Below are 27602 nucleotides of genomic sequence, written 5' to 3'. Positions count from 1 at the left end.
AAAAAATTTGATTCCTTTGCAGATTACTGCGCCAGAATTTTGGTGCCTTTAAAAGTATGCACATTCGCAAAAACTATAACCTGTACGGCACCAGCTGTTAGCAGGATGGATAAAAAGGTTGGAGTAATCTGTTGATAGCGCTCTATGTTTTTGTGGGCCCACCGCCAGTAAGGAATAAAAAAAAAGCTTGTATAAAGGTGCTTGTTTATTGTGAGCTTACTAGCGTATGTAGTCATGATAGCCATTGGGGGTGGAAAAGGAGGGAACAAATGTGGTTGATCCTTCGTTCATAGGAATCGGTAAAGCACGAAAGTGAAATGTGCCTTCGCAGGAGCATTTGAATGTTTATTGTGCATCGATATGAACTTGGACATCGCTATTTATATTTCGTCGGTATGGCACCGTTAGAGGCACCAGCATCCGACACTGGATTAGACGCACCAGATCATTGCGTAAATTCAATTGAAACCCGAGGCGCTCGCAAACCGTGCGAACGAAACCGAACGGGTTTCGCTGCCCTATCGAGGCGCCAACTATCGGCTCTCATTAGCGTCATGACGCACTACTTCGCTTCACCTCTCCTAGACGGCAGCACCACCTGAATGGAAACGTTAGAGGGCAGGGCATCAGGCTCGTTCGTACAGAGAACCGGGCATGAACTCATGGCTCAATGACTGTATGAGTACGCTCATTTCCGTGACGGATATGACGTCGGCGAGGTTTGTGTCCCCTGGCATAAAGCAGTTTCGTGTTAAAAAAATTGCTATTGCTTGTAAGGCTGCAGAAGATTGGTCTTTTACACACTAGTACTCAGCTTTCATCTTGATAGGCCCAAGACGTAACGCTATGAGGGTGAGATAAAATGGACAAGCATGCCCCTACTAAGTGCCAATTACAACGAGGGCATCGCAAAGCCGGACTGGCTGGGGGAGACTGGGAGGCCATCGTCCTTCTGTGGACACAAACAAGGTGATGACACGAACGTCGGCAGGATTTCGTCTTGAGAGGGAAACCCATTCAGTTGCGGGGAGAGAGGAAGAGGACGGGGAAAAGCAGCTATTGTTCTGGTGCAGCATAGATGGGAGGGGGGTTGGGCGAGCGCCCCTTTAGCACTGACCTACTGACGCCCATGGCTGATGATGATGACTATGATGCTGATGACTCTCCTTGCAGTTCATATGCCAACCAGGACGATACAGGGCGTCTGTACTTACGACAACGGGGATTTCGACTATGACCACAGCTGGATGTGCATTATGTAAGTTCAACTGATACGTTCATCTTTGTTCTTTTGATTTTCAGCAATTAAACCATTTGTAGGCATGTAATACGAACGAAGGGAGTACTGTAACACCTGTTTATTTTCGGAGTTGGTTTTATGTGTGCCTAGAAAGGATCCAAACGATGGGGCAAAAGCAATTGATAGTGTCCCCAAAAAGTTCAATCACAGATAACGTTCACCATATTTACACGAGGTAGTACTAAGATCGACCGATTGGTTTATTCAATCCTGTATTGGAGGTACGCGGAGTTCCGGTGGTCGTGCTTGGGGAATGGGAAGTGAAGGGATGGATAAGAAGCAAAGGTCCTAGACAAACAACTGAATGTCGCTTTAATCCCTCATATTCTGCCCATAACTTTAAGGCTCTTCTCGGGATGGGTAGTCAACCCCAGGCTACACTAATCTCGCAAGGCCGCTCTGTATGCTATAATTACTAGCCATTCAAGAAAGTCGATGTCGTGATCAAGCAAAACATTTTTTTGCGTCGTATTTATTAGACGGCGTTATAGCAGAAGTATTGTCCTGACGAAGCGACAGATTCTTCGAAATACAACTCTTTCAATTATTAGAGCAAGCAAAACATGTACCTTGGTCTTAAAGCACGGGAACCAGGCAAGAATATGATAGCGCTATCGCCGTAGTTACTTAGAAAGGCTTGCTCTTATAACATTATTACATGCGACGCATCTCTTACTATGAGGCATGTCCCTCCTGCGTCGTCGTTGTCGCGCCGTCCGTCCGCATCCCTCCTCTGTTCTTCTCTCCGACAGTTGTGCGCAACATCTGTGCGCAACCCTCTCACTCCGTGTCATTATCATAAACAACAGCTGCGTGCGCGCGCTTCGCTCCGCTCCCGTCGCGCGGCGACGCGCGGTGTGCGCAAGTGCGCGCATGCGCGACTCTCCTCCGTTGTCTCCTCACCTTCAAGCGCTGTGAATATAAAGCGGGTATGGCGCTGCGGTGGTTCGCCCATCTTCCCGCGTATGAGAACACTCGCATGTGATGGAAATGCATCATACGCGTTCACAACACGTTTCACCCGATTTAGGGAATCAACCCAACGGAAACACCAATTGAATCCCCCGATGCGTCGCATCACACCAGGATTCCCTCGCTGGAAGATGGGCGTAATTTTGCTTAGCTCCGACATATAGATCTTGGGAAAATGTAAAAAAACATTTAGGCGGTAAGGCAGGCAAGAGAGACAGCTCATGAGTAACAAGCTGCCTGTCCAAAGCGTGGGGTTAGAATTACGTACGGAAAGCAAATTTTCTGGAGAAAAAAACGAAATAAGCCCGCGCATTGCGAAAGGAATTGGCTTCTCTACTTTACCTGTGCGTAGCCATACCGAGACTACGCCAAAAATACTTGTTCTGATTTTATTTAGGACTTTCGAGACAAAAGTGAACGGCAAAGGTAACAGTCCTTTTGGAAGATGGCGAATTGCGGTGATGTCAAGAATGGGGCTGTTGTAGTGTCCCAATGATGGCTGGTGGTGTTGAAGATGTTGTGAAGAAAGATATCTGCTCATGTCAAAGTCAGCTGCTGAAAAACAGTGAGCGATCTCGGGGTGCGGAGTTATTGGGTGTGCGGTGTTGTCCAAACCAAAAGTTAGAAGGTTCTTTCATGGCGACCTACTAATATAAAAAACAAACGCACTTACCGTTCCTGTCTAAAAACCCGTCTGACATGTGAAAAAGTAGGAAAAGGGGGATGGGTGGTTGCAAAGGCTCTTCAACGCCTGATGCAGGTGCTCCATGCCTACGCTTCTCAAAAAGCGGATGGCAGTGGTGCGGCTCAAGCATCCTGCCAACATGGGGCGCACTTGTGAAGACGTCCGGTTCCTGGTGCTGGTGCTCACACCGACCAAGGAAAAAGGCACCAAAAATGCGGTCGAGACTGGCCGCACCTTCGCCACGCTGTTCGCCGATGGCGAGTTCCGGCGGAGACTCTGGGAGGCCCGGTCCACCGCCGACTTCGTAGACGAGCTCATGGCACACGCGCGTGCCTTGTCCTCCGACCAGAGGAAGGCGCTCGCCCTTAACGGCAATCTACCGCATGACAAGGTCGTCGACGACAAAGTAAGGGTCGAGTGTTCCGCATGCAAATTTCCACCTTAGGAGGGTAACTTACGGAGACGCACTTAAAGTTGCTGAAAACTTATCCTTCTCGGGGTTTTGGAATGCGAGAGGCCATGACCAATAGGAGGTGTACGTTGAAGTGCTCAAATGATATCGGACAGTACAAACGGTGGGCGCTGAATACACTAATGCACACTTTGTTCCCCCCAGGCTTCCAAAAATGCAAATAACACTTATTTTTAAAAGCCTTCGCTGGAAGCGCTGTGTGGTAGAGTTATTTTTAACTACATATCGGTATGATAGGATAATTGCCCAAGCAAAAATTTTAATACAAAATATAACACACGCATAGGCTTATTGTCACTAATAAACCTATCAGCCTGTATTCGTCTATTAGCTCCATCAATCGGTATTAGTGTATTAGGTCTATTAGTCTGTATTAGTGTATTAAGTTTATCAGTCTGTATTGGTCTATTAGGTCTCTCAGTGTGTATTAGTCCGATAGGTCTATCAAATTGTATTAGTCTGATAGGCCTATCAGAGTGTGGTATTTCTATGAGAACCACTGGCATGTTCGAACAAAGCAATGAAACATGGCAGCACATTATATTATGGTACACAGGCAAATTCCTCTGGCTGATAGAAATCTCGCTGAATAATTTAACGATGCATAAGTTCGCAACCTGATTAAGAACAAACGAATAAATTGCAAGATGAATCTACAAAATAGCTGTAGCGTGTAATAAAAAAAGCTAGAGTAAAACCTGTATGGTCCAGCCATAAATACACATCGAACGCATTAATGACAGATTGAACACCATTTCCATAGATGTAACTTCAAAACGGCATTCACACTTCCGCAACACGCGATTCGTCGTGAGGCTTTCCCTAGAAAATGAACGAAGACCTCCGTAGAGGGGAGGTGGCGGGTCCAAGTTGGGTTGCGCGGCGGGCTGGTTCATACTTGCCAAAGTAATGCCAGCGTTATACATATCTTCAACACTTCTCGATGACGTGATGCACAGGCGTTTTACGTGAAATAACGCTGCACGCAGCTTGCTTCTAGCTGTCTTCTTCCCGAACGCACACACCCGCCACCCGCACTTCGTTGTTGTCACCATATTCGCTACACAACGAAGATCATGGCATGGCTTGGCTTGACTTCGCTGCAGGCTTGCCGGTTTCGTTATATTTCGTGGTCATCTTGCGCATTTTCTTTTATCCATGTCCTTGACAACTCTATGGTTCTTTCAGCCTTTTGGGCGCAGCGCTTTAGCTCCCTCGGATCTCTATATTTCTGATAGCAGCGCATATTTCTGGAATGAAAGTGAAAGAAAAACATTGGCCTAATTTGCGTAATAATTTTGGTCAGAAATTTACGGAGATTTACCGGGTAACAAAACACTTCATGATATTTCAGCAAATGAAAATTATTGCTGAAGGGCCTTCATTTCAAACTTTTGACTTGTGATTTTCGGGAAAAATTAAAAATTTATGAAATCGCACTTTGTGGGTAGATTTGTATTATTTTTATGTAAACCAATTTAAACCAAGCTATTTTTTTGTAGGCGACTCATACAAACTAATAGCTCTGAAGTCTATTAGTGCTCTGTCAGATCTATTAGTATTTGTAAACTAATACATACCAATAGGTTCATAGGTGTTAGACTAATACGTCTATTCTTGAAAACTTATAAAACTGATACAAGTTTGTATATGACTAATAAATGGGTTATACACCCAATACAAAAATCTATAAGTCTAATAGAAGTTTCTATCAGAATTTTTGCTAGTGTGATTATTAACAGAAATGTTAATCCCAGAAAAATATTTAAGTTCATCATCTTTTATACGTCCAAAGGAAACTAAGAAATGTTTTATTCTTTCCGAAGTGTTTGCCTCTACAAATGATCAGGAGCAGCGTAGGCGATAGGGACGCAATAAAAAGTCCGAAATAATGTACATCTTTTCATATAGCTAAGCTTAAAACTATTTTTAGGGGTTTTGGAAATAGCTGCTTCAATCCCTATGGGTAGCGTCTAAACCAAAATTCAACGCGTCATTTGCTAGGCGGGGAAGAATGATGGGGTAGGGCACAAGTTTTACATGAGCTATTAATAGCTTGTACATATACTGTAGAGGAAAGCTGTGTTATTGATGTAGGCCACGGAGGCTTATTTTCGTGATGGCATCATTTCGCAGAAAGCCATATTAACGCCCCTGTCGTAACATCTGTACTGGAAGACATTGTCTTCTGTGCGCAAGAACAACCCAAATGTTCTCATAACTTTATATGTGCACCATAACAGTTGATGTCCATGCAGCGTTAGCGTCCATGCAGCCATAGGGTTTTTTGCTCTCAAAATTCTTATCGTACATTTGATGGCAGACCTTGTTTAATGTGGGGAAAACACCGAAAACTCTTTTGCTATTGCATTTATTCTGCAACATGACATTTGAAGGATATGATGAAGGGTATTGCTTTTTCTGAAAAATAAGGTTGACGCATCAAAACAACTTATGTCTTGGCGCTCCGCAGCATCAAACTCCTATACACTCCCATGCGCTTGCGCCACCGACCGTGCGAGCACGATCTATTGATTATTAGCCTCTGAACGACCAGGATAAGGCTTGAAAAGTTGAGTAACACCCACGCTATAACAATCCTTGGTGGAAAAAGAGTATCAGTCCTTGGTGCGGAAAACTGACTAAGTTTTCCGTATTTGGTCAAAATCGGTGTTTGGTTAAAAGCAGCGATAGTTTGTTTCCCCTGCACTGCAGTTATGACCATAAACACTTTGGTATAAGCAATGCTTCACTGAAAGCGGTGATAGGTTGCTCTGTATGCGTCGTAGCTGGGACCGTAAACACTTCAAATACACCGATATCGATTACGAGGGCTTGCTGTAGCTGTCGACATGTGACGGAGCGCGCATGCGTAATGAGGATGAGATCACGGCAGCCCACTCTGGCAGCGTACTAACTTTCGCAGAGTGCTAGTTGCTGCAACAGAAGTGAAAGTCATGACAGGCGGCTAAATTTTACTCTTCAGTTAGTTGGTTTACCACTGAACGGCATACCCACATCGCGTACAAGTGGGCAAAAAACTGTATACGCACACCCACCGCTGACGTTACGATTAAAGTTTATTTGAATTTCTGCCCACGTGCGCCTGAAAAAAGGGAAAAATAGCACGATTTATCAGGTTTAAAAACAAAAATACGTACGAAGGACAATCTTATGGATGGGGAATATCTTATATATGAAGATAAATACAGGACATATATCTTATGTATAACGTCTCTGTTTTGTCCCGTTGTAGTAACTGTTAACGTTTCTATGATAAAGGCAAAGGTTCAGTGCTTGTGTTACATCGCGGCGTACCAGCTTCCTGCAATCCCCATACTTCCTGTAACACAGGCTGGGGCTAGCAACACTTCATTGTACTCTGCTATCTGGCGTTACAATACAACTTGGCTGTCTTGTTGTGTATCGATTTATTTTCTTGTTGTGCTCGCCTTATTGTGTTTATAACCAGTGCAGCCTTACGCCTCATTACCATCAGCCTATAGATTACCCCTGCCTAACGAAGGTCGCTCCTATAGATTTCCAACCGCTCCTAACCTGCGTGGTCGGGATATGATATTCGCGACTAATTCTTCTATTTGATTGTGAGTTAATTTAGTTAATGGTCTTCCCTGATTTTGTTCCCATCTTTAAGTAGCCACTCTGTTACACGGACGTTCTCGCTGTTCTCTGTTTTCCGTAATACGTGACGGGCTGAAGTCAACTGCTTTATCATGATGTTTTCCACCCGAGATTTCTTTGGATACAAGATATTCATTTCCCGTTACTAAGCGTGTGCCCTGACATATATGTTTCTATGGCTCGTTACAATTTGTTTTACAGGTTACGATGCCGCAAAAACGAACCAGGACTAGGAAGAAAAACAAGTACGAGCGTACTCTAACAACTGAATTTTATTGTATGGAGGAAAGACCTATATACCTACAAAACTGAACAATATCATCCCAAAACACACTTTACAGCGCACACAGCAAACACGTGTAGAACTCCAGACATCAGAAACAAGTAGATAGCAGCGACATTTCCTTATCCTGGAAAGCCACCGATCGTTCGTTTGTAACCATAGATCGCTTGTACATGGATTGTACAAGCATTGTAAATTGTACATGTACATTGTACATGTACATTGTATTTGGATAACCATATAATTGCTTCCATGATTGCTTCCATTCCATAATTGCTTCCATATGAATCGCTTCCAACTAGGCCGGTTCGCCGCGTTGATTTACAGAAAAGCTGTATGTCAACCCCCAATGGTTTCATCGCCTTAGACAAAAACAAGCTTCGTGGTCTTTGCCCTTTTCCTTCTTCTAGACCCGTTTCTCGGTATCCACTCTGTTACCCCGGTAGTACTCCGGTTGTCATTCTGCCTCGAAAATTAAGAGCTCCAGACGAAAAAAAACGTGTCAGCACCCTAAAATTGAAAATCGCCACATGGCAACCTTCGTCTGATACCATGGCGTGACCGTATGCCGCAATCGACTTGTTCCAGAAAGGTCGCATGTGCACCATTGGCCAAGGCTTGCGGGAGGACGTCCGCCGCCGGTGGTCGTACTACATCAGTGACTACGTCGACGGTAAGCCCAACAAATGTTCACGCCTCACAAGTTCTGCACTTGCATTTCGAAAATACCGTATACCATTCTAATTCAAATTGTACTCCATTGTTTAGCCACCGCTGAATACAAACGCGGTGTCGGATCACCGATTACAAGCGATGAAAACGGCATATGGTTTTCCAAATGGACTACCAGTGGCCAAGAGTATTTTTATGGGGATTCGCTCACTGCTCGTTCGCTTTTTTGCTCCCGCCGCGTACGAACGATCAGAAAACAACCAGTGTGGGTGTAGTTAGCAGTGTACTTGTTTTGCACTGCCCGATTGCAACAGCCCATAGAATACAAGTGCAACGTAGTTCGAGTTAAGTAGAGGGGCACCTAAACCTATCCTGGTTGCCCAATCAAAGATGATACGAAATTCGACTTTATATGAGATTGTGTTGCGTACTATTTTAAAAGATACGTGAATGTTTGCACATTTGACCTAATGCACTATTGTTATATTCTGGTCCGTTTGAAGGGGTCGTTGGTCCGAAGACGCTGTACAAAACCATCTCTACCACTTTCTTCCTTTACTTTGGCATCCTGCTGCCAATCATAGCGTTCGGAGTTCTGAACTCTACCAACACGCGTGGCAAAATCGGTAAGTGATCAATTCTTTCCGCGTAGAGTGAACGCGATCAGGGTGTCTGCGGATGAATTGCCAAATGTTTGCACTAGAAACAGTTTAAAGGAGCCCTGTTCAGAGCAATACAACCAGCGTTTCGGATGCGAGAAACTTAATTAGCCGAAGGATGGACTGCTTTTACCGTCAATGTTGACAGCCGAGAGGGATGTACTTTAAAATAAGGCCTACTTCTGTTTTGTAGACGCGTTTAAAACGGGGCTACCTAACCCTGCAAAAGTTATACAGTACACAAGCTCCGCTAGCATGCGTATGGCTGGTGCTGAGCTCGCGGTTGTGCTGGGTCTAGTTTTCAGGGAGGGGATGTAAAAAACCACCACTGTGTGAGAGAATTCAGCACAAGTTATAAATATTGACGATGCTTAACCTAACCAATCCTTCCACTGTAGCGCGCCATCTATTTGTGATGTAGTTTATATGTGTTCAATCTTACACACGCATGCTTACTTCAAAATGGCTATTTACTTTTCGGTTGTTGACTTCGACATACCGCCTGTGTATTGTCTTTTTGTTTTGTAAACTACCCGAGCTGCTTGGTCTTCTGCATTGCTGACGGACCGAATCAAAAAATCTATTAGAGACCATGAACTTCGCCGAAACGAACATAATTGCTTAAATATTTAGGCTGCAAAGATTTAGGCTTCCGTAGCTGTTTCAAAATCAAAGTAAAAAATACATTAACAATAATTGAGCCCACGTCCTTCTGGCATTTTCGTCAACTGAGAGGCAACGTCTGTTAAAACATCTGCCTCTCGCCTGCGCCTTGAAACAGTGTGTTGTGTGTAAGCACGCGAGTATAACCAACTTTACGCCCCCTGTTGGAAATTTTGCAGATGTGACAAAGTGCTTGATGAGCCAGACAATTGGAGGCCTGTTTTTCGCTTTTCTTGGAGGACAACCGCTGGTTATCTTAATGACCACCGCTCCTCTCAGCTTGTACATAAAAGGTGAGTCAGTAAGTGATAGTAATACTTCTGAGCATTTTATTTAGTAAATTGTCTGACTAATGTAGATATTAAAGTTAAACTGAAACAAGAAATACCAACTCAAATATACGTAATTTACTGTTCTCTAAGGCAGAAGCTCTAAGGCGGGGTCAGCAGCGGCAGGGAGCAGTAGCATGTGCAGCTAACTGGAAAGAAAAAAAGGTTGCGTTAACGCGCAGTGCGCAACACCTACAAGAAAGAAAGGCCAGATAGGAATAGGATAGTGGGTGGATAATGAGTTGTGCTCCCATGTAGTGACCGCTGTGATGTGTGGGGGACCGACCGGAACAAATGAAACTTAGCCCAGCCAGGCATAACTTAGCCAAGTGTAAATACAACTTTGCAAAACCTAGCATAACCCCGCAAATCCGTGGAACGACTCAACCAAAGCTAGCATAGCCTTGCCAAAGCTATAAACAACTTAGCCAAGCCTAGAATAACTTCGCAAAACCTAGAAATGAACAGCTTAGCAAAGCATGGCATAACCTCGCAATACATACAAATAACTCCGACAAGCCACGTAAAAGTTAGGTTTTCACAAGATTCGCTATCGACTTCAGCCTCGCACAAGAGCAAGCTTCAAAAATTTTTTTACGCATGATTATGGCTTTCTTCGGAAGAGCTTCCAGCGCACACAGGATCGCGTGATATGTCTTCAAGGTGCTATAGAAAGTTCGGCTTATATTATACTGCAGCCTCCTTCATTATTTAAAAAACCCTTTGTCGGCACTTATAAACATCATTTTGATGCAACAAAAACACGCCAACAGACGTTGATCTGGTGTTGTCCGTTGTCCAACTCGCAGTCATCCACGACATCTGTGAAGACTTCGGATTTGACTTCATGGCCATGTACGCTTGTGTCGGTCTCTTTAATAGCTTCTTCCTGTTCCTATACGTCATTTTCGACGTGAGCAAAATCATGAAGTGGTGCACCAGGTGAGACCTCTCGCTCATTTTGCACCGGTGCTTTGATCCAAAAACGTTTTTTTAAGCTTCTCTGACATATTGTGGGCCAGTTTTTTGTTTTATTTTTGCTGTGTCAATTCAAAACAACTACAGTGGAACCCAGTTATTACGTTTTGAACAGAACCGGGAAAACAAAACGTAACAGCCAGAAACACGTAAGAGTGAGCAAAGCCACAAAAAAAAAGGCTGGAGTCTAACTGACGTCGTCAATATTAACGTTTTAACTCTGTGCTGTCACCGCGCATACATATTTTAGTGGATCTGTCAAGTGTAGGCGGGGCGGTTTGTTGAGGTCTGCCCGCCGTGCTGCCGTTCGGGGTTGCTTCGGCAGCGGCAAAGTCCGTACCGCGGTATTTCTTCAAGGCGCCGTAGGAACCTGACGAACTGAAGGCGTGGAAAAGCGCGACTCCGCAGGAAAACTTCAAGGTTACGTCACAAAATTACGGCTGTGACATTCATTGTAAGCCTTCAGATATCGTCAACTATTGCGAACACAACTTGAACGGTCAAATTAAGGATTCTGCGAGGCAGGTGGACCCTGAGGGAAAGCGCGGAGCCTCGTATTTACCCCAACATACCCGAGCACCTTCGAAACGAGACGCCAAAGCCATGCAGAAAACCACCCAAAGGGAGTGTTACGTCCTGCCAAAATAATGGGCCTTTGTGGGACAAAACTGGCGCAGTGACGGTATGGGTGGTGTAGAAAGAACCACCAGTAGCAAGGAAGGAGCAGCAGAAGACGCGCCGAGACCGATCTGAACTAAGGCGACTAAAGCCCCTAAAATCTCAACGCTACCCGGAGTGCCACCGCCTGGTCGGCGGCAGCACCGGCCCGCGCCGCGGTACTGGAAGGCCGCGCTCTTTGTCAACTGACCTAATCTAAAAACTCACTCAGCACGGAATCATTACAACAGTGCGGCGGCGCTAACATCCCGCACTTCCGGCGTTCCGAAGTGAAACTTCTGTTGTAAGCTCAGTGATAGCAGTTTCGACAGATGGCCATCTAGCGATGGCCTCTCCAATTCGACTGCGGCTTCTTGTATCCATTTCTGTAACAAAGCCTGGCCAAGACTAATCAAAAGGCAAAATGCTCAAGCGGCTCAAGCTCAAGCAGCTTCAAAAATGCTCAAGCGGCTTCGGAGTGTCAATTAAGTTGCGACGCATCGTTCGGGAACAGGCCTACAGTTGCGACGTTACAGCGGGGTTCGCAATACATTATATCCTACGGGAGCTGTGCCGGGACCGATGACAAACAACGCAACAGCCAGAAAAACGCAACAGTGAGGAACGTAACAGCGGGGTTGGCGGGGTTCTACTGTATAACGGTACGTAGGTCTATACATCAACCGGATTTTGGGCAGCAGCAGGTGTTAAAAATATTTTCCCAGCTCCACTGAATTACCGTCGCGAACGCCGACGTTAACAGCGAAGCTACCTGGTGTTCCATATTTGTAAGACTTAGTTTCATAGAACCTCCCAAAGCCAGCAGGTGGATTCCCGTTCGCTCCAATTCAATTTTGCCGCGTTCCATTGCTCGCTCCATCTACTGGAACCTGTTCTTGCTTTTTAACTAACACTGCCCCTCCTCGAGCACTTTTGTAGTTGAGATGAAAACATCTGTTCAAGGCGTGTAATTTTATTTGCTCTCGTAAAAATGAATCAGTCATGTATTTTTAATTCTAATAAGAATGCAAATATTACTTGTGTATTGCTATCTTTGCTCAAATATTCTTAATGGTTTCGTTTGGAAAAGCTTTTCCTACTGCGCATACGCGGCCAGCCACAAAGATGCGGAGCCTGTACTGAAAGCCACTTGGTGGTACATTGATCTGTGCAAACAGCAAGCTTCAGTAAAACTCTTATGTTACATCCTTAAAGGAACCCTGCAACACTTTTTTTTAATCTTTTTTTTTGAAGTCTTAAATCCTTGCAGAATGTAGTCAACCAGCACACCCAGAACGTGGATTAGGAGGTACCAACTTCCAAGGTACCCCAGCCAAAATTTACTGCTCTATGTCCATCAGATAACCTGGAAACTAGCTCAAAAGATTTTCCCCTCTTTTCCACGGTCTTGACGTTCTTCGATGGCTAGAATTACGTAATTAAGGCTGCTGGCCTGTTTTTGTTCAGTTGCAGCAATGACGGCTTTTCGATTGCAACTTTAAAAATAAAGCCACAATAATAAAGCAGAAACGGAAGGCGTATCTGCTACGACGAGCAAATCACGCAGTGCCGCTCCGTGCTGACGATAACTATGGCTTTCGCAGTGCTTCCAGACGCGAAGGAAGGAGTGAAAGCGTTTATAAAAAGTGTTGCAGGGTTTCTTTAGATAAACTCTTATGTTTCATCCTTAACAAACCAATAACTGTTATACATTAATTTATGAACCATGAGAAGTCAGTGCCCAGCTACTTCTTTTTGGGAATTGCAATCGCAAATTGACGAATTTACCGTCAGGCGCAATATAAACAATACCTACTGCATTAGCTGCAGCCCAAAAAGGCATTGACTATACTGGCTTTGTTGTTCTGGTTGCGGATCAGGTGGCCTATCCTTGCAAACTATTCCGGGACACCACCCGATTTACATGTTAATTGGAGTTTTACTGCCGAGCTGTTAGCGGTATTTCGTACCATTGCTCGCCCCCATGCTGTCGGTTTTTCTTAGGAGGGTTCAAAGCTTTGTATCATCATCATCACCAACCTATCTACGCCCACTGCAGGGCAACTGCCCCTCCCTTTATTCTTCAATTATCCCGGTCCTGTACTAACTGCGACCTATTTATCCCCGCAAACTTCTTGATCTCATCTGCGCATCTAACTTTCTGCCGCCCCCTGCCACCCTCGCCTTCCCTAGGGATCCACTCTGTTACCCTTAATGACCAAAGCTTTATATATATGTATCGAACACCCTTGTGATCGAACACCCTCGTGCCTGCGTGCTGGTGGCATGAAGCTGCTACTCTTAAGCCGGTTTAGGAGCAATATTAGTCTTGGTAGAGCCACCTTGAAATGGACAACCCCATGCTTGTCTTTGGAAACGAAACTAGCCTTCGCGAGTCATATGGAATAGTGGTCAGACTGTGCTAAATGGCTAATTAGAAAAACGGATTTGTTTGGTCTCACTTGTTTGTGCAACGGCCAGGCCAATACGCTCGTAAACAAAGCGGTTTTAATTTGGAATTGAAACTCCATAGTTATTTTCTTAACGTAACTTTTGCAGATGTTTTAAGATATTTGATGTCAAATAATTCGAGCAAAGATAAATGTTGATCCATTGTTCTCGCATAGTCAATTGCGGGTTATTCCTCTGACGTGTTGTCGCACCAGTCTCGGAGGCCTGGCCTCAAGGAGGAACAGTGAACATACATCATTGTTTAGCATAGTGAGGAGTTAGCACCGATTATGTGCTTTTAACCTCGATAGCAATTGTGCGGTTTCAAGCCACTGCTGGCCAGTCCTCATCCTACATTCGACACGTTATTGTCGCACATCTAGGATTAAGATATATATGTGAATTTATTTCTTTCATATTTTAAGATGTATTAAGATATAGTATATGTGAATTTATTTCTTTCCCCACTTCGCTTCAACCTCAGGTCTACCGAAGAGATCTTCTCGCTCTTCATCACACTAGCATTCTCCGTGGATGCGGGACGTGACGTCTACAAGGAGTTCCGGCTGCACTACATGGCTCCAGAATGCGCTGACCCTAGCGTCGTTGTAGCTGGCTCCATTCCCTCAACGTACAACCTGAGCAGCAATGCCTCCACTGCCCTCATAGACGCCGCATTGGGCTTTGCACCCTGCCAGAGAGACAGCAGCCTTCTCTTTCTGTTGCTCATGGTCGGCACGGTCTGGTTGGGTGTGTCACTGTACAACTTCAACAAGACGCCGTACCTTCAGGCGTACCTGCGGGACCTCCTCGCCGACTATGCCTTACCGGTCGCCGTGGTTGTGCTCAGCTTCGTCGGTTCCTTCGTATTTTCTGATGTACCGGGTAAGTTCAAAATTTAGGGGTGGATTGTCATACATCTTCTCAAGATCTTTCGTGCGTGTGATTTCTTTAGGGATCGTTACTATTTTAACATATCTGTGTATATATTCGTACGACGTATGCGGGAGGTCGGTTTCGTGCGGCTGCCAGGTCGTTTCGTGCGGGCAGTTGGTGAATAAAATTGAAGTTCAGAGGGCAGGTGAATACATACTTGTTAATTATAAATGACTGCTGTACTGTTGAATTGGTTTGACCGACAACGAAAAAACGAATTTCCGCATCTATGTTCTACTAACGTACGCTTCCAAATTTAAGGCGGAATTATTTCTAGCTGGACCGTACAGTTGAGAGAGCTGGAAGGCCTATAAAGTTTCAAAAGGGAAATAATAGTTTAGGTGACCACCCACTTTTGACTGCCACCGCAGTCGCCGCAGGCCTTCTAGTTATAAAAATGGGAGTAGAAATGCACATTTTGGAGCGAGATATTAAGGACATGGAATTTATCTATATCAAAGGGGAAATATTAGTATAAGCGACAACCCACTTTTAAATTCCACTGCAGTCGCCAGAGGCGTTCCAGCTATAAAAATTGGAGTAGAAATGCACTTTCTTGAGCGAAACATTATGGAAGCGCCACTGATCTATATCAAAGGGGAAATAATAGTTTAAGCGACCACCCACTTTTAAATGCCGCTGCAGTCGCCAGAAGCCTTCCAGCTATATTAATGGGATAACACGACGAACCATATATTGCTCCGGATATAATCCGAAACCATGGACAATTGAAATAACCTCTCTATATTCGAAATGCTTTTAGGGGCAGTTTAGAAATGGCATTCCCTTTGTGACGAACACTCTCGTTCTGTAGACAAGCTCATATAGAGAGCAGTGGATATGGGAGGGTAGCCCCGATAAACTGAGGAAAGGAATAGCAGGGAAGATCCTGCGACACAAAATGATAAGAATGTATGATCCCTCAAGGCGACCAGCATTTACATTGCTTAACAAAAATAGGCTTGACACCGTTTCAGTAACCTTCGCGGAATTCCTCAACGGCTGCAGTGCTGTATTTGTTAGCCGTAGGCTTAGAGTCCTGCCTTAATCCCGCAAGGCAAACAGCTCTTTCATTCCGTTTCCAGCCGAGCAGTTCCAGTTCGTGGACGACTTTTCCCTTAAACGAGCTCGCGTCGAGGTGCTTCCAGTCTACGGCATCCTCGGTGCGCTGGGCCTGGGCTTCGCACTGTCCCTCCTGTTCTTCATGGACCAAAATATATCGGCTGCCATGGTCAATAACCCGAGCAACAAACTGCACAAGGGCACCGCCTACCACTTGGACCTGCTGGTCGTGGGACTGCTGAACGCCGGTCTGTCCCTTTTCGGCCTCCCCTGGATGCACGGCGTGTTGCCCCACTCGCCACTGCACGCCCGAAGCCTGGCTGACCTTGAGGAACGCGTGGATCAGGGACACGTCCAAGAAGTCGTGGTGCGGTCTCGAGAGACCCGACTTACCGGCATCCTGTCGCATGTCCTGATCGGGCTGTCACTGCTCATGCTGCCTTATCCGCTGTCGTACATCCCGACGGCGGTCCTGGACGGGCTCTTCCTCTACATGGCTGTGACGTCACTCATAGGTGGGTTGCTTATTGAATGACAGTTGGAAAGACTAAGTGGGATGCTGTTATTGGTCTGGTAATACGGCAAATTATGGTAATGCGGTAAATACGGCATTAGAGTAAGGCACGACAATTCCAGGCTTACTGCACTGTACCGTACCAGAACTTTCCCTACGGCACCGGACAACACCTGACGGCACCATGCAATACCATACTCTAAAATCAATAGAGTACTGAAAGGGTTATTTGTAAGGTTAAAAATAGTTTTTGTATTTTGTATTTCTATTAGAGTGATTCTTCCATGAGGGTTTTATTACTAAACGCAAACAATCCCCCGCTGCTACAAAGTAACGGCAGATTTTTTGCACAAATTTTTAGCGCAGTGACCATTTTCTATAAAACAGACACTACACAACAGACCATCTATTGTGAGGCTGCTCTAATGGCTATCGTGAACATTTACCAGCTCGTCGTATCATTTTCCGGCCCAGGCGTAGCACACCGTCACATTGGCTTTTGGTATGTTCTCTTACCGTTGACGTGGTGCCCAATTATTGCTGCCACCACCACTTTACCGTCGTTGCCTAAAGCGCGGTATTTTGTAACTACTATGTACAGTGGCTCTTGATCCGGGGTTCCCGCACTATGGCACCGCGTGGGTACCACCGTTTGGGTTCCACATAGTGACGGTCCGCATTTTCACTATTTGAAACTACTTGTTTAAAATAGCTAGCCGAGGCTATTACTTTTGACAATTTTGATGCGAGGATGGCCTTTACGCACCTCCTCCGCCCATGCTGCACTATTACTCCACCAGTTCGGGCAACCTCATGACCGTATGCAAAAATACACAAGCCATAGCGTTCTTCATTCGTCGACAAAAAGGACGATTTTTGGCACATTTACACACGGCCACGCTCGCATACAACTCTAATTTATCTCTGCACACTCGCCGGCACCGGCATTTTATATTGAGTACGTTTCATCTACAGAGACTCAAGTTTGACTGAAAGGCTTAACTATTTTTATCAAGTTAACCCCACCCTGGCTGCACCTTCGTGTGACTGGAAGTCAGTATTTAACGTGTTGAAGCCGGCGAAGCTAACTTTCTCTTGTTCCCTTTCGCAGGAAACCAAATGTTCGAGCGGATCACCCTGCTATTCATGGAGCAGGCAGCTTATCCTCCGAATCACTACATCAGGCGCTGCCCTCAGCGCAAGATACACACCTTCACCGCCTGTCAATTAGTGCAGCTGGCGGTGCTCTGCTTTTTTGGATTTGCTCCCTGGCCCTATGTCCAAATGGTTTTTCCTGTCATTATCCTGCTGCTCTTACCAATCAGGTGAGAAAACTTCGAAACTAATCCAAGTTCATTCACGGCGACGTCTGAAGAGAAAGAGACAAAACACGTTTATTAAAGGGGCCAAGACGAGAAATTGTAATGGTCAAACTTAAAGGGACCCTGCAACACTTGCCATCGACTACTATTAATGTGTTTTGGGATAAAGTCTATTGTCCCAGAAATCTCCTCCTGCAAGAATTATGAAAATCCGTTCACAATTAACGAAACTAAGCGCGATGAGAAATCGCGCATAATCGTTCCCTCTCTACTCGACCGCGGAACGCGACGAAAGCTGCGCGCTCTCTCCCGGAGAGGGGGCGGGCTCGCGGCGTTCTCTTCGGCGGCCTTCGATATATCACATGCCGGGTAGTTTTCTCCTTTTCTCCGCAACGCGGAGGGGCCTATTTCCGGTCTGGTGCCACAAAAAAGCAGGAATCGGTGCCTGCTCGCAAGTGCGCGCTCGGGCTGGTAGGGCGTTTTTGAAGCAATAAACGTTTGTAGTCGAGTGGTCCCGTTAAAAAGGAAGTCAATACTTCATCACTCAAACTCCGCGCGCACTCAAAACACAAAAGAAACGTCAAAACTGTGCCTACAGGTTCAGGCATAGAAGAGGTTCGTACACAGCGATGACGACGACGGAAATCGGAGAATCTAGCCGCGAAGTTGACCAGTGGCAGCCGATCGGGCAGCCTTGGCCTATGTGACGTCCCTTAGGCCATGCATAATGAGGACAACTGAAGAGAGAGCGGTTGGTTTTTCCGCGTCTTTCACATCGATTTGCGCGCTCACCGCTTCACGTGCACGGGTAATATTTGGCTCAGGTACTCCTGGCAGTGTAATCTAAACGTCGCGCAGGGTTACTTGCACTGCTCAAAGAGTGTTGCATGGTCCCTTTAAAGGAACAAGCCTTTGGTAACTCACTCAGCGACATGTCAGCAACGAAAGACGTTTTATAACCGAAAAAGCACACCAAAACACAGAAAAAGACTCACATTTCGTGCTACTGTGGCGGGATATGGGCACGAGTGACGTATTATGTGTCAGCACTAAAAATATAGCTGTCAGTCTGTTAACTACTCGTTAGAATGCAAGCGATGCGATCAAATCGAAACAAAGAATCCACTGCACCCGCCCAGTGGTGTTTCTTGGTGGTGGCTTAGGTTGTGTTTAGGCGGCCGCCAATAGCACAAACAAAAATCTGTGAAGTCATTGAAAAATCACGAGAAAGTGACCGCGGAGCCGCAAAGCTTCAAAAATTTTCTTTATTATCCTAAATAATTTATCTTTGCGGCAATAATGGCATCATTGATATCAGGACAAAGTAGTCTTTAATGAAGCAAACTTGTATCTTGTCTTCATGTCTTCCTCAACAGAATTAGAAATGTCCTTTTAGGAGTGGTTCCCTGTTCACGGTAGTGCATGAACCGTCCTAGCATCGACCACTCTCCCGGTTAGCAGCACCAAATCTGAGAGGCAGGCGCTCAGCAGCTGTGTCCCTTAGTGCTTCTTTCCCGCAGCACAGCTCCTAAAGCCTACTGACGAGCTAATTATTCAGTGCAGTTCATCGCAAAGTATTACAAACCTTATGAGAAGGTAACAGCTTTTGCGGGATAAAATTCACTGCATTTTGGCTCACTGTTATATTCAGAAGGGCAAGGGCGCGATGAATGCACAAAACAGGAACAAGAACGTAGTATTGCTTTCTTCTCCGCCATCCGAAGTCCACACAAAGTGTTTTCACATAAGAAGGATAGCTGATGTAAATTTGTGGGCTGTGAAGTGTGTTTTGGGGTTACTGTTACTGATTTTTTGCTAGCCAATCGAACACTCTAAGCTTTATGAATGGTCCAGGGAGAAAATTGGGAGAAGGTTGTTTTTTGCAGGCGTCAAGTTTAGTTGCTGCTATTTCGGAGGTTATGGTGAATAAACACCATTGCGTTGAGTCCAGGGAAAGAAATTTTAAAAAAAACGTGTTCGTTCCAGCAAGCCTTTTTGCTTAATAAAGCGTTTTCCTCTTCTTTCTGCATACGGCGATCCTTCAAGCAGTCCAGAGTAAATGTTCTATGATTTGCTAAAAGTACCAAGCAGCAAGTTTAGCCTCGCTTTTTCATAACATTGCTAGTAAATTTAGCCTCACTTTCACCTAATCCATTGGCACTTTCCCTCTCCTTGTAGGCACAAGATCATCACGCACTTTGTAGATGCCAAGTATTTGGCCTCGTTAGACGGCAAGCATCAGTGAAGATACCTCCGGCCATCACTTGGTGGAACTGGCTCATCCCTAGAATCAGGGTAATATCAGCCGGATACGAAGCCTTCAGCATTGCTGCAAACTTCCCACGTCATTTTGGCACGGACAGCTGTGTTTCAGAAATCTGGCGGAAGCAACTTACATCTACGATCGTGCTACATGGATGGTCGCATGTGCAAAAGCGACTCTGTACACAACTCCCTGTAGAACATTTTCCAATGCGTTCTGCCGGACCAAATGTGTCTGTGTAGAGGGTTATGACCATTCACTTGGCGCCATGCGCAGATGTACTTGTTGCTACATCACCTGACGTTGCTTCCAACAACAAAAGCAGTCAGAGCTAAGATCGAAAATTTGCTGTCAGATCAAAACAGCATAAACTGCGTTCGGAAAGAAGATACAAAGGTCTGTATATTTTTTCTTCCTGTTCCCAACAAAAACATGGTATGAATATTCGATTTCTGATTTAAAATAAATTAAGCTATTCAATAAACCACATATCCACTTGTGTTTTCAAGAATTTTGAAGACGTCCAAATATTGATGTTAAACCTTCTGCAAAACAAAATGACCTTGGAAATTAAACATGTTGCAAAATAAGGGATGTTCCTCATTGAGTGTCCTTTTGTTTCTCGTCAATCGTTACGCTGCCAAGTTGTTTTAGAGTGTCTGCATTGCGAGGAAAGTATGCAGGCGTGCGCAAATGCAAATGCAAACGCCTTTACAGGATTAGGACGACGGCGCCTGTATCTTTCAAACGGAATAGGAGGGCGACTACAATCGAGAAGTCATTTGTTTTTGAGATGGCTTTGTTCGGGTGCCGCCAAACGCAGAACAAGATTATGCGACATCACAGACAAATCACCAGAATTTGACCGGGAAATCGCCACTCCTTCATATGTTTTTCCTAATATCCCCATTGATAGAAATTTCCGATAAAATTGGTAATACTGTTTTTTGCACAAAACGATATTGCTAAAAAGCCAGACCTGTTGTTTGTATTCAAAGTGCCTTTATTGACTCGTGCGCGATTAAGATTGGCGCTGATGCCGTGACGGGCCCAAGTACACGCATGTGAAAATAGATTTCCTTGAAGTTATCCATATATGTTAATGGTTAAAATGCTGCAAGCAAGCCACTGGGGACTAAAAGACAGGAAAGTTAGTTAAGATCACTCTCTGCACGGCGCATAGGCGTTTCTTTGCCAGAAAGTCCAAGCGACACATGGCGCTATCTAATAACATTTTGTAAGCTACATCCACTGTTTTTGTGGCACTCACTCAAACCACGCAGAATCGTTTGGTCTCGTTATATAGCGGTTTCTCTCCTGTGTATCAAGCACCCAGCTCCGTGTTCGAATGATCATGTTGGTGCTGCTTCTTTCCTTTTGCATGTTCAGTGGCTTGTCATACATGAAGAGTATTTTTTCTCACACAAATAGTCTACTTTTTACTCCTTTATGCATTAAAATGATATTTAGGGTAGATTTATTACATTTAAATTAGCTTTAGCTAGTGCTGGGTGAACGGTTGTGTTATTTCGCCTCTTTTAGATCAGTTTCGGTTTTTAGCTCTTTTGAGGGGTGAGTTTGCATCTACTGTAATTTGGTTGATTTCGTAGACTTTAGATTGTTTTCGCCTCTGGTCAGGAATGGGTTGGCTTAGCTAACTGCAATGAGCATTTGTGTGCGTTATATTTTAAAGTTACATTGTTTGCAACAGTTTTAGGACCGCTATTGCTGGTATTTTTTCAGTTCGATTCAAACTGTGTTCTTTAATTTGGCTTATGCTGGGATAGAACACTCATAGCCATGTCAGATGATGGCTGGCTGTGATGACTAGAATACGTGTATACACCTCTCCAAAGGGTTTACTTGCATGGGGCTTCTTTCGTTCACCCATCGGGTACAATACAACACAAAGCCAAAGAGAGGAACAGCCTCAGAAACTAACTCAGGCGATGTTATACTTCTAGGTCTATCACATAAACACGGTGATTTTCGAAGACCTTTAAAATCTACTTGATGGAAGTTATAGCTAAAACAATGATAGTTCTATTTTGCAACAACTGAAGGTTGCGTATAATAAAAGTCTGGGTATCGCATATTAGTCCGGTACTGTTCTTCCACTACGACTGTGCTCCTTCGTGTAATTCATCTGCGAGATTGGAATCGTGGAATCCGACATTCAGGTCGACCACTATTTCTCCCGTCTCTCCAATGTCCTCGTCGGGTGACCAGAAGTCGGTGAAGGCTCACAGCCATCGTCGTGGAATTGCAGTTGTTGGTGTTCACCGGCATAGTTATATGGCTGTCCCGACTTTTAAGACGCCGACATCGTACACGGCTATTGTTGCGATTAGGCCCAACAAGAACGAGAACAGCAGAACGATGCAGAGCCTTCACAACGCGAAAGCGGAGAGGCGGGGCATTGGTTCGCGCGAAAGCATTACGAAGAAAGGAACAGTTACTAATTCAGATATTCTCTTGGAGCAATCATCGATAGAACCACAAATGATCAGCCTACATAATTTGAGTGAATCTAATAAAATCTGTACAGCGCATAAGCCCAAAGAATAAGCCCAAGGTGGATCACAAAAAAACTGCGCATAAAACAAAATGGACATAACGGAGCTCGCTTTTGTTCTCCCCGCGTTCTGCCGCAGTAATATCTCTTGCCCTCTCGTACGACAAAGCAAGCACAATTCAATAGAAATTTAGTTGTACCGTGTACACGACAGTAAAAATGTCTATAATAGGCGAAGTTTACTAGTAGGTGTTTGCTTCGGTTGGTAATGCCGCGGAACATTGCCTAGAAAAGAGAATAAAACTATGCCACAGTCGAAAACTCGCGAATTACTTATATCGGAAAAAACTTTTACATAATTGTCAAGAAGCTATAATCAGTGCAAACTCTTGCTATAATTGTACCTAAATATAAACCTAAAAACCTAGGCGGATATACCTGGCTGCATAGCTGTGCGTTACAGTGCAACTTCACTACTAAAAATGTGGACGGGGTGTACCTCAGTGAAAAACCCGAATAGTTCTCCAGGTTTTCATTGCCTTTCTGCTAAACCTGCGGGCGCCTGTTCCCACAATAATTACGAAAGTGTTGATAAGACCGTCGCAGAAAATTCCTTTAGGTGAGGTTGTCCTGTTATGAAGGAGGATGATCAGCCAGCTGCGTCGGTGTGGGGTGCCTAACTGCTTTTTATGTAGGACGAACAGCGGCCTGTTTGAAAGAGGGGTGCAATCATTTGTTTCCAACACTGTAATGCTTTCTGTTACCCTCTTGCAAATACGTAATTCAGGAGCCTTAATTTCAAAAACTGGAGAAGTAGAAAGATATCATCAATTAACATTTCTCTGTCTATCAGTGAAAGATACGAAGCTCGATTTAGTTTACGGTAGTACAAGTATAAAACTCTAATCTCTCATTTGGTTCCGCGTGTCTTCTTTTGTGTATGTTTAATAAAAAGTCATAAAAAGCTTAATACACCCCCTAATTCTAAAACGCACAAGTTTGTCCTCACAGTGTGAATGACTAACTGCTAGTGGGAAAATAGCTGGAATTGTTATTGAAGAATGGCAAAGAATAAAGCGGTGGATAGTTACATCATAAGCGGCACATATCCAGATGGGGCAGTGGCCAAGAATTGGCCTTACGTTTAAGGCTGAACAGCCACTTCAGAGCTATATAAAATGAGGCTTAAGCTCCAAATAAAGATGTTTATCCTTTAGTAACTGAAACAAATTAAAGAGTATGCATTCTGAATTGCGTTTAGTTTGTGCTGTTTCGTGGCCTCAAACAAAAGCCTGCACCCCTAAATGGCATTTAAAAAAGTTCGTTAGAAGTGGCGGTTAAACACTTTAACGAAGCTTCGCGTGAAGGCGGTGTTTCCAGCCTCCCAAGTGGGGGAGGCCGCGAGCACTGATGACCAAGAAAGCAAAATAATATAAAACAGGCTAATTTTATTACAGGAGCTAACCAGAAATTATAAGGGAGACGACGAAAACATACCGACTCTTTTAGCTTCGACCGCTAGTTCAGATAGGCTTGTCAGAGAGTTGCTGGTCTGCAACAAAGTCTCCTGACGTCTTAACAGTAACGAACGCGCACAGAAATCAAACGAAGGGGCAAACGTCCACCAAGTTTATTCGAAGCTTTCACGTTCTTTGCGGGTTGATTTTAATTGATTCGTTGTAGGGTTTGACGCACCGATGCAACGCAGGCGATGAGGCGCACCGTAGTGGAGGGCTCCGTATTAATTTTGACCCCCTGGGGATCTTCAACCTGCGCGGAAATTTCATACACACGGGCGTTTTTGCTTTTTGCCTTCATCAGAAAAGCGGCCTCGGCTGCCGGAAATCGAACCGAGTTTATTCTAATGCATTTATTTAACCACATGGTTGACACTGTCTTCACGCACGGTGGGTATTACAAGACGGGACCGACAGTGGTAAAAAGAGGTGTCAGCCCAGTAAAACGCTTTGCTTAACTCTTCGGAAAGTTGAAGAACATAATAGGGCTGATAATAATGCGCACGGTTTGCGATTTTGCCTCTTTTTATGTCGGGTTCGGCTATGTTTTTAAACTATTTTCGAAGGGTCAGTTAACATTTATTTCAATTTTGTTGGTTTTGTACGCCCTAGATTAGTTTCTTATCTTAATATTGGCCAGGTTGGCTTAGGTAACTGCCGCGAGCATTTGCGCGGGTTTAAAATTGCGTCGTTTCATCATTTTGAGATCCGATATTGCTGTTATTTATTTCAGTTCAGGTGGTATTGTATTCTTTAAGTTGGTTTATGATGTGATATACCGCCATAGCCATGTCAGATGACGGGTGGCTGTGGTGACAAGAAAAGGCATATACCCCTATCCAAAGGGTGTACATGCATGGTGCTTGTGACGTTCACGCAGCGATTACAATACAACACAGAGACAAAGAGACCAAGGGCCAAAAAAAACTAACTGAGGAAACGCACCACTTCTAGGGCTATTAGATAAACATGGTGATTTTCGAGAAACTTTAAAACATATCTGATGGAAAAGATAGCGAAAACCATGATAGTTCTATTTTGCAAGAACTGAAGGTTGCGTAACGTAAGGCAGGGTTATGCATATTAGTCCCGTACTGTTATTTTCCCGCTACCACTGTGGTCCTTCTTGATTTTCAGCTCCGCTATTGGAATCATGGTATCAGAAATTCAAGGCCAGCGCTGTATCTCCTGTCTCTCCAATGCGCTGGTCGGGCGGCGAGAAGTCGGCGAATTCAAACAGGCCCACAACCACCGTCGTCACATTGCTGTTGTTGGTGTTCGGCGGCAAGGTTGTGGTTGTACCCACATTCAAGACGCCGGCCGCGTACAGGACTATGGTCAGGATTAGGCCCAACAAGAACGACGCCACGAGAACGATGCACAGCCTGCAAAAAGCGAAGGCGAAAACCCGGGACATTGGTTGGCGCGAAAGCATTACGGAGAAACGAACAGTTACATGTCCAGATATTCTCCCTGGAGAAATCTTAGATGGAACCAAAAATGATCAGCTTACACAAGATGAGTGAATCCAGTCGAACCTGAAGAGTGCCCAAGCACAAAGAGTTAACCCAAGATGGAGGAGAAATATTACCGAGCATAACCCAAAATGGACATAACGGAGCTTGCTTTTGTTCTCCCTGCGTTCTCGCGCAGTTATATTTCTTGCGCTGTCGTACCACAAACCAAGCACAATTAAACGGCAATTCAGTAGAACCATGTACACGGCTGTATAAATGTCTATAATTAGGGGGAATTTGCTAGTAGTTGCTGGCTTGGGTTAGCAATCCCGCGGAAAATTGCCTAGAAAAAAGAATAAACTATCCCACAGTGAAAAACTCTCAACTAAAATATATCGGATAGAACTTAAACATAATTGTCATGGCACTATAATTATTGATATTTATACCGGAATATTAACCTACAAACCTAGGCCAACATATCCTGCTGCGTAGTCGTGCGTTACAATGCAACTCCACTACTCAAAACTTGGACGGGGTGTACTTCCGTGATAAAACCCGAATAGTTGTCCAGGTTTTCTTTGGCGTTCCACTAAAACTGCAGACGCCTGTTCCCACAATATTTACGAAAGTGTAGATAAGATATTAGCAGGATATGTCTTCAGCTGAGGTTGTGCATTTCTGAAGCAGGATGATCAGACTACTGCAACTGCTTTTTATGTAGATCGCACGGCGGTTTGTTCCAAAGACGGGCATAGTAATTTTTTCCGACACTGTGATTCGTTCTGTTACTCTCTTGCAAATATATAATTCAGTAGCCTAATTAAAAAAAAAACAGGAGAAGTTAAAAGATACCATTAAGTAACATTTCTGTATCTATCAGTGGAAGACACGAAGCTCGATTTATCTTACGGTACTACAAGTATACGCCTCTAATCTCTCGTTTATTTCTGTGTGTTTTGTTTTGTGTAGGTGCTTGATTAACAGTCATAATATACGTAATACACCCCCTAATTCATACACACAAGATAGGGCCTTCACGGTGTGAATTTCTAACCGCTAGTGGAAAATAGCTGGCAATGTTAATCCCAAAAATCGGATTTGGTCATGAATTCATGTGTTCCCACCGGAACAAGGCGTCTGAAAAATTGTGAGATTAAAAAAACACACCAATAGCAATTTGTATGCTTCGACTCGTTAGCTGTTGAATACGCCCTCAGACACAAAGGGATGTGGTATTTAACTCCTCAAGAAAATTTACAAAACGAAACTGTCTTCGATAGTTTCTTAATGGTTATGCCTATGTTCCATTCTAATGTCGAAATGCTTGAGTCCGTTCGAAGTAGTTTCTGCAGCATGTGGTATGCGGCAATCCAGCAGCGCGAACATGGCGACAGGCTACTGCGCGAGGAGAGACCTATTCATGCTATTGCCAGTACTTCCAAGAAGGCACGAGCAAAAAAAAGAGCCACTGCCCCTCTTGTTTAAACCCTGTTTTCTGATGCCTCCCATGCAATCATTTTAAGCTGTGCTGCTTCACTGACATTGTGCAGTTTAAAACAATGACATAATGACAATGTGTCTTTACGTCAATACGCAAGTATGCACGCGATTCGCCCCTTGTTAGCGTGCCCAAAAAGGCTAACGATTCGCCTTCCGACGATTCGGTTTCTTCAGTTCCAGTTAATGCAGTCACGAATCGAACGCCCTGACATCCGCTAAGACGCGGTGCACTCCTGGAGTCTGGGTATTTTCAGTGTTATTTAGCAACTGCTGCTTCCAAGAGTAATGTAATAAAAGTAAATTTGGCGCGCTCTTTGTGAAGCTACCCTCGGCTCTAGTGTCGCGTGAAATGTGAACCACTGGGAGACATACCTGAAGTTGCTGGACTGCCAGAGGTAGACGCCGAGCAGTGCAGTTTCGAGGACCCATCCAGCCTTGGGGGTGGCCACTCCTTCACGGTGCTGTGGTTGTCCCTCTTCCGCGCTTGGTGTTCCTGATGCGCCGTCTCCAGGACTGGGAGAGACCACGAAGGACGACACTGCTGCAGACTGGGTCCTGAAATCACGGCCAGCCATGGCGTCCTTTCTAAGACTGACGACTTCAAAGCAGCTACCAGGGGCGGAGATTCTTCTTCTTCTTCACCTTCGATGATGCTGGTAGAACCGGCATGTCTGCTGAACTCGCTCCGTCTACTCGAGGTGACGCAAGCTATGCGTGCACAGAGGCAAACTGTGGGATCACTTCTCGTTA

The 27602-nt window shown here is 44.7% G+C and overlaps 1 protein-coding gene across 1 annotated transcript in view; it reads left to right on the top strand.

The window, feature by feature from the left end:
* LOC144162716 (solute carrier family 4 member 11-like) overlaps positions 1–20445 on the top strand; it is an 88430-nt gene extending 67985 nt beyond the window's left edge. Inside the window, exons 5-14 of the mRNA XM_077693358.1 lie at positions 1174–1258; positions 3033–3363; positions 7943–8027; positions 8530–8652; positions 9528–9641; positions 10487–10619; positions 14248–14648; positions 15785–16276; positions 17387–17600; positions 19776–20445. Coding sequence (XP_077549484.1) covers positions 1174–1258; positions 3033–3363; positions 7943–8027; positions 8530–8652; positions 9528–9641; positions 10487–10619; positions 14248–14648; positions 15785–16276; positions 17387–17600; positions 19776–19842 — 2045 coding nt within the window. The 3' untranslated portion in view covers positions 19843–20445. The remainder of the gene's footprint in view (positions 1–1173; positions 1259–3032; positions 3364–7942; positions 8028–8529; positions 8653–9527; positions 9642–10486; positions 10620–14247; positions 14649–15784; positions 16277–17386; positions 17601–19775) is intronic.
* The last annotated feature ends 7157 nt before the right edge of the window (positions 20446–27602 follow it).

This window comes from Haemaphysalis longicornis, unplaced genomic scaffold, assembly GCF_048455015.1.
Source record: "Haemaphysalis longicornis isolate Haplotype H1 unplaced genomic scaffold, Haemaphysalis longicornis Haplotype H1 scaffold_12, whole genome shotgun sequence".
Lineage (NCBI taxonomy): Eukaryota > Metazoa > Arthropoda > Arachnida > Ixodida > Ixodidae > Haemaphysalis > Haemaphysalis longicornis.
The sequence above is the reverse complement of the archived record's forward strand: the minus strand, read 5'-3'. Positions and strand labels throughout refer to the sequence as shown.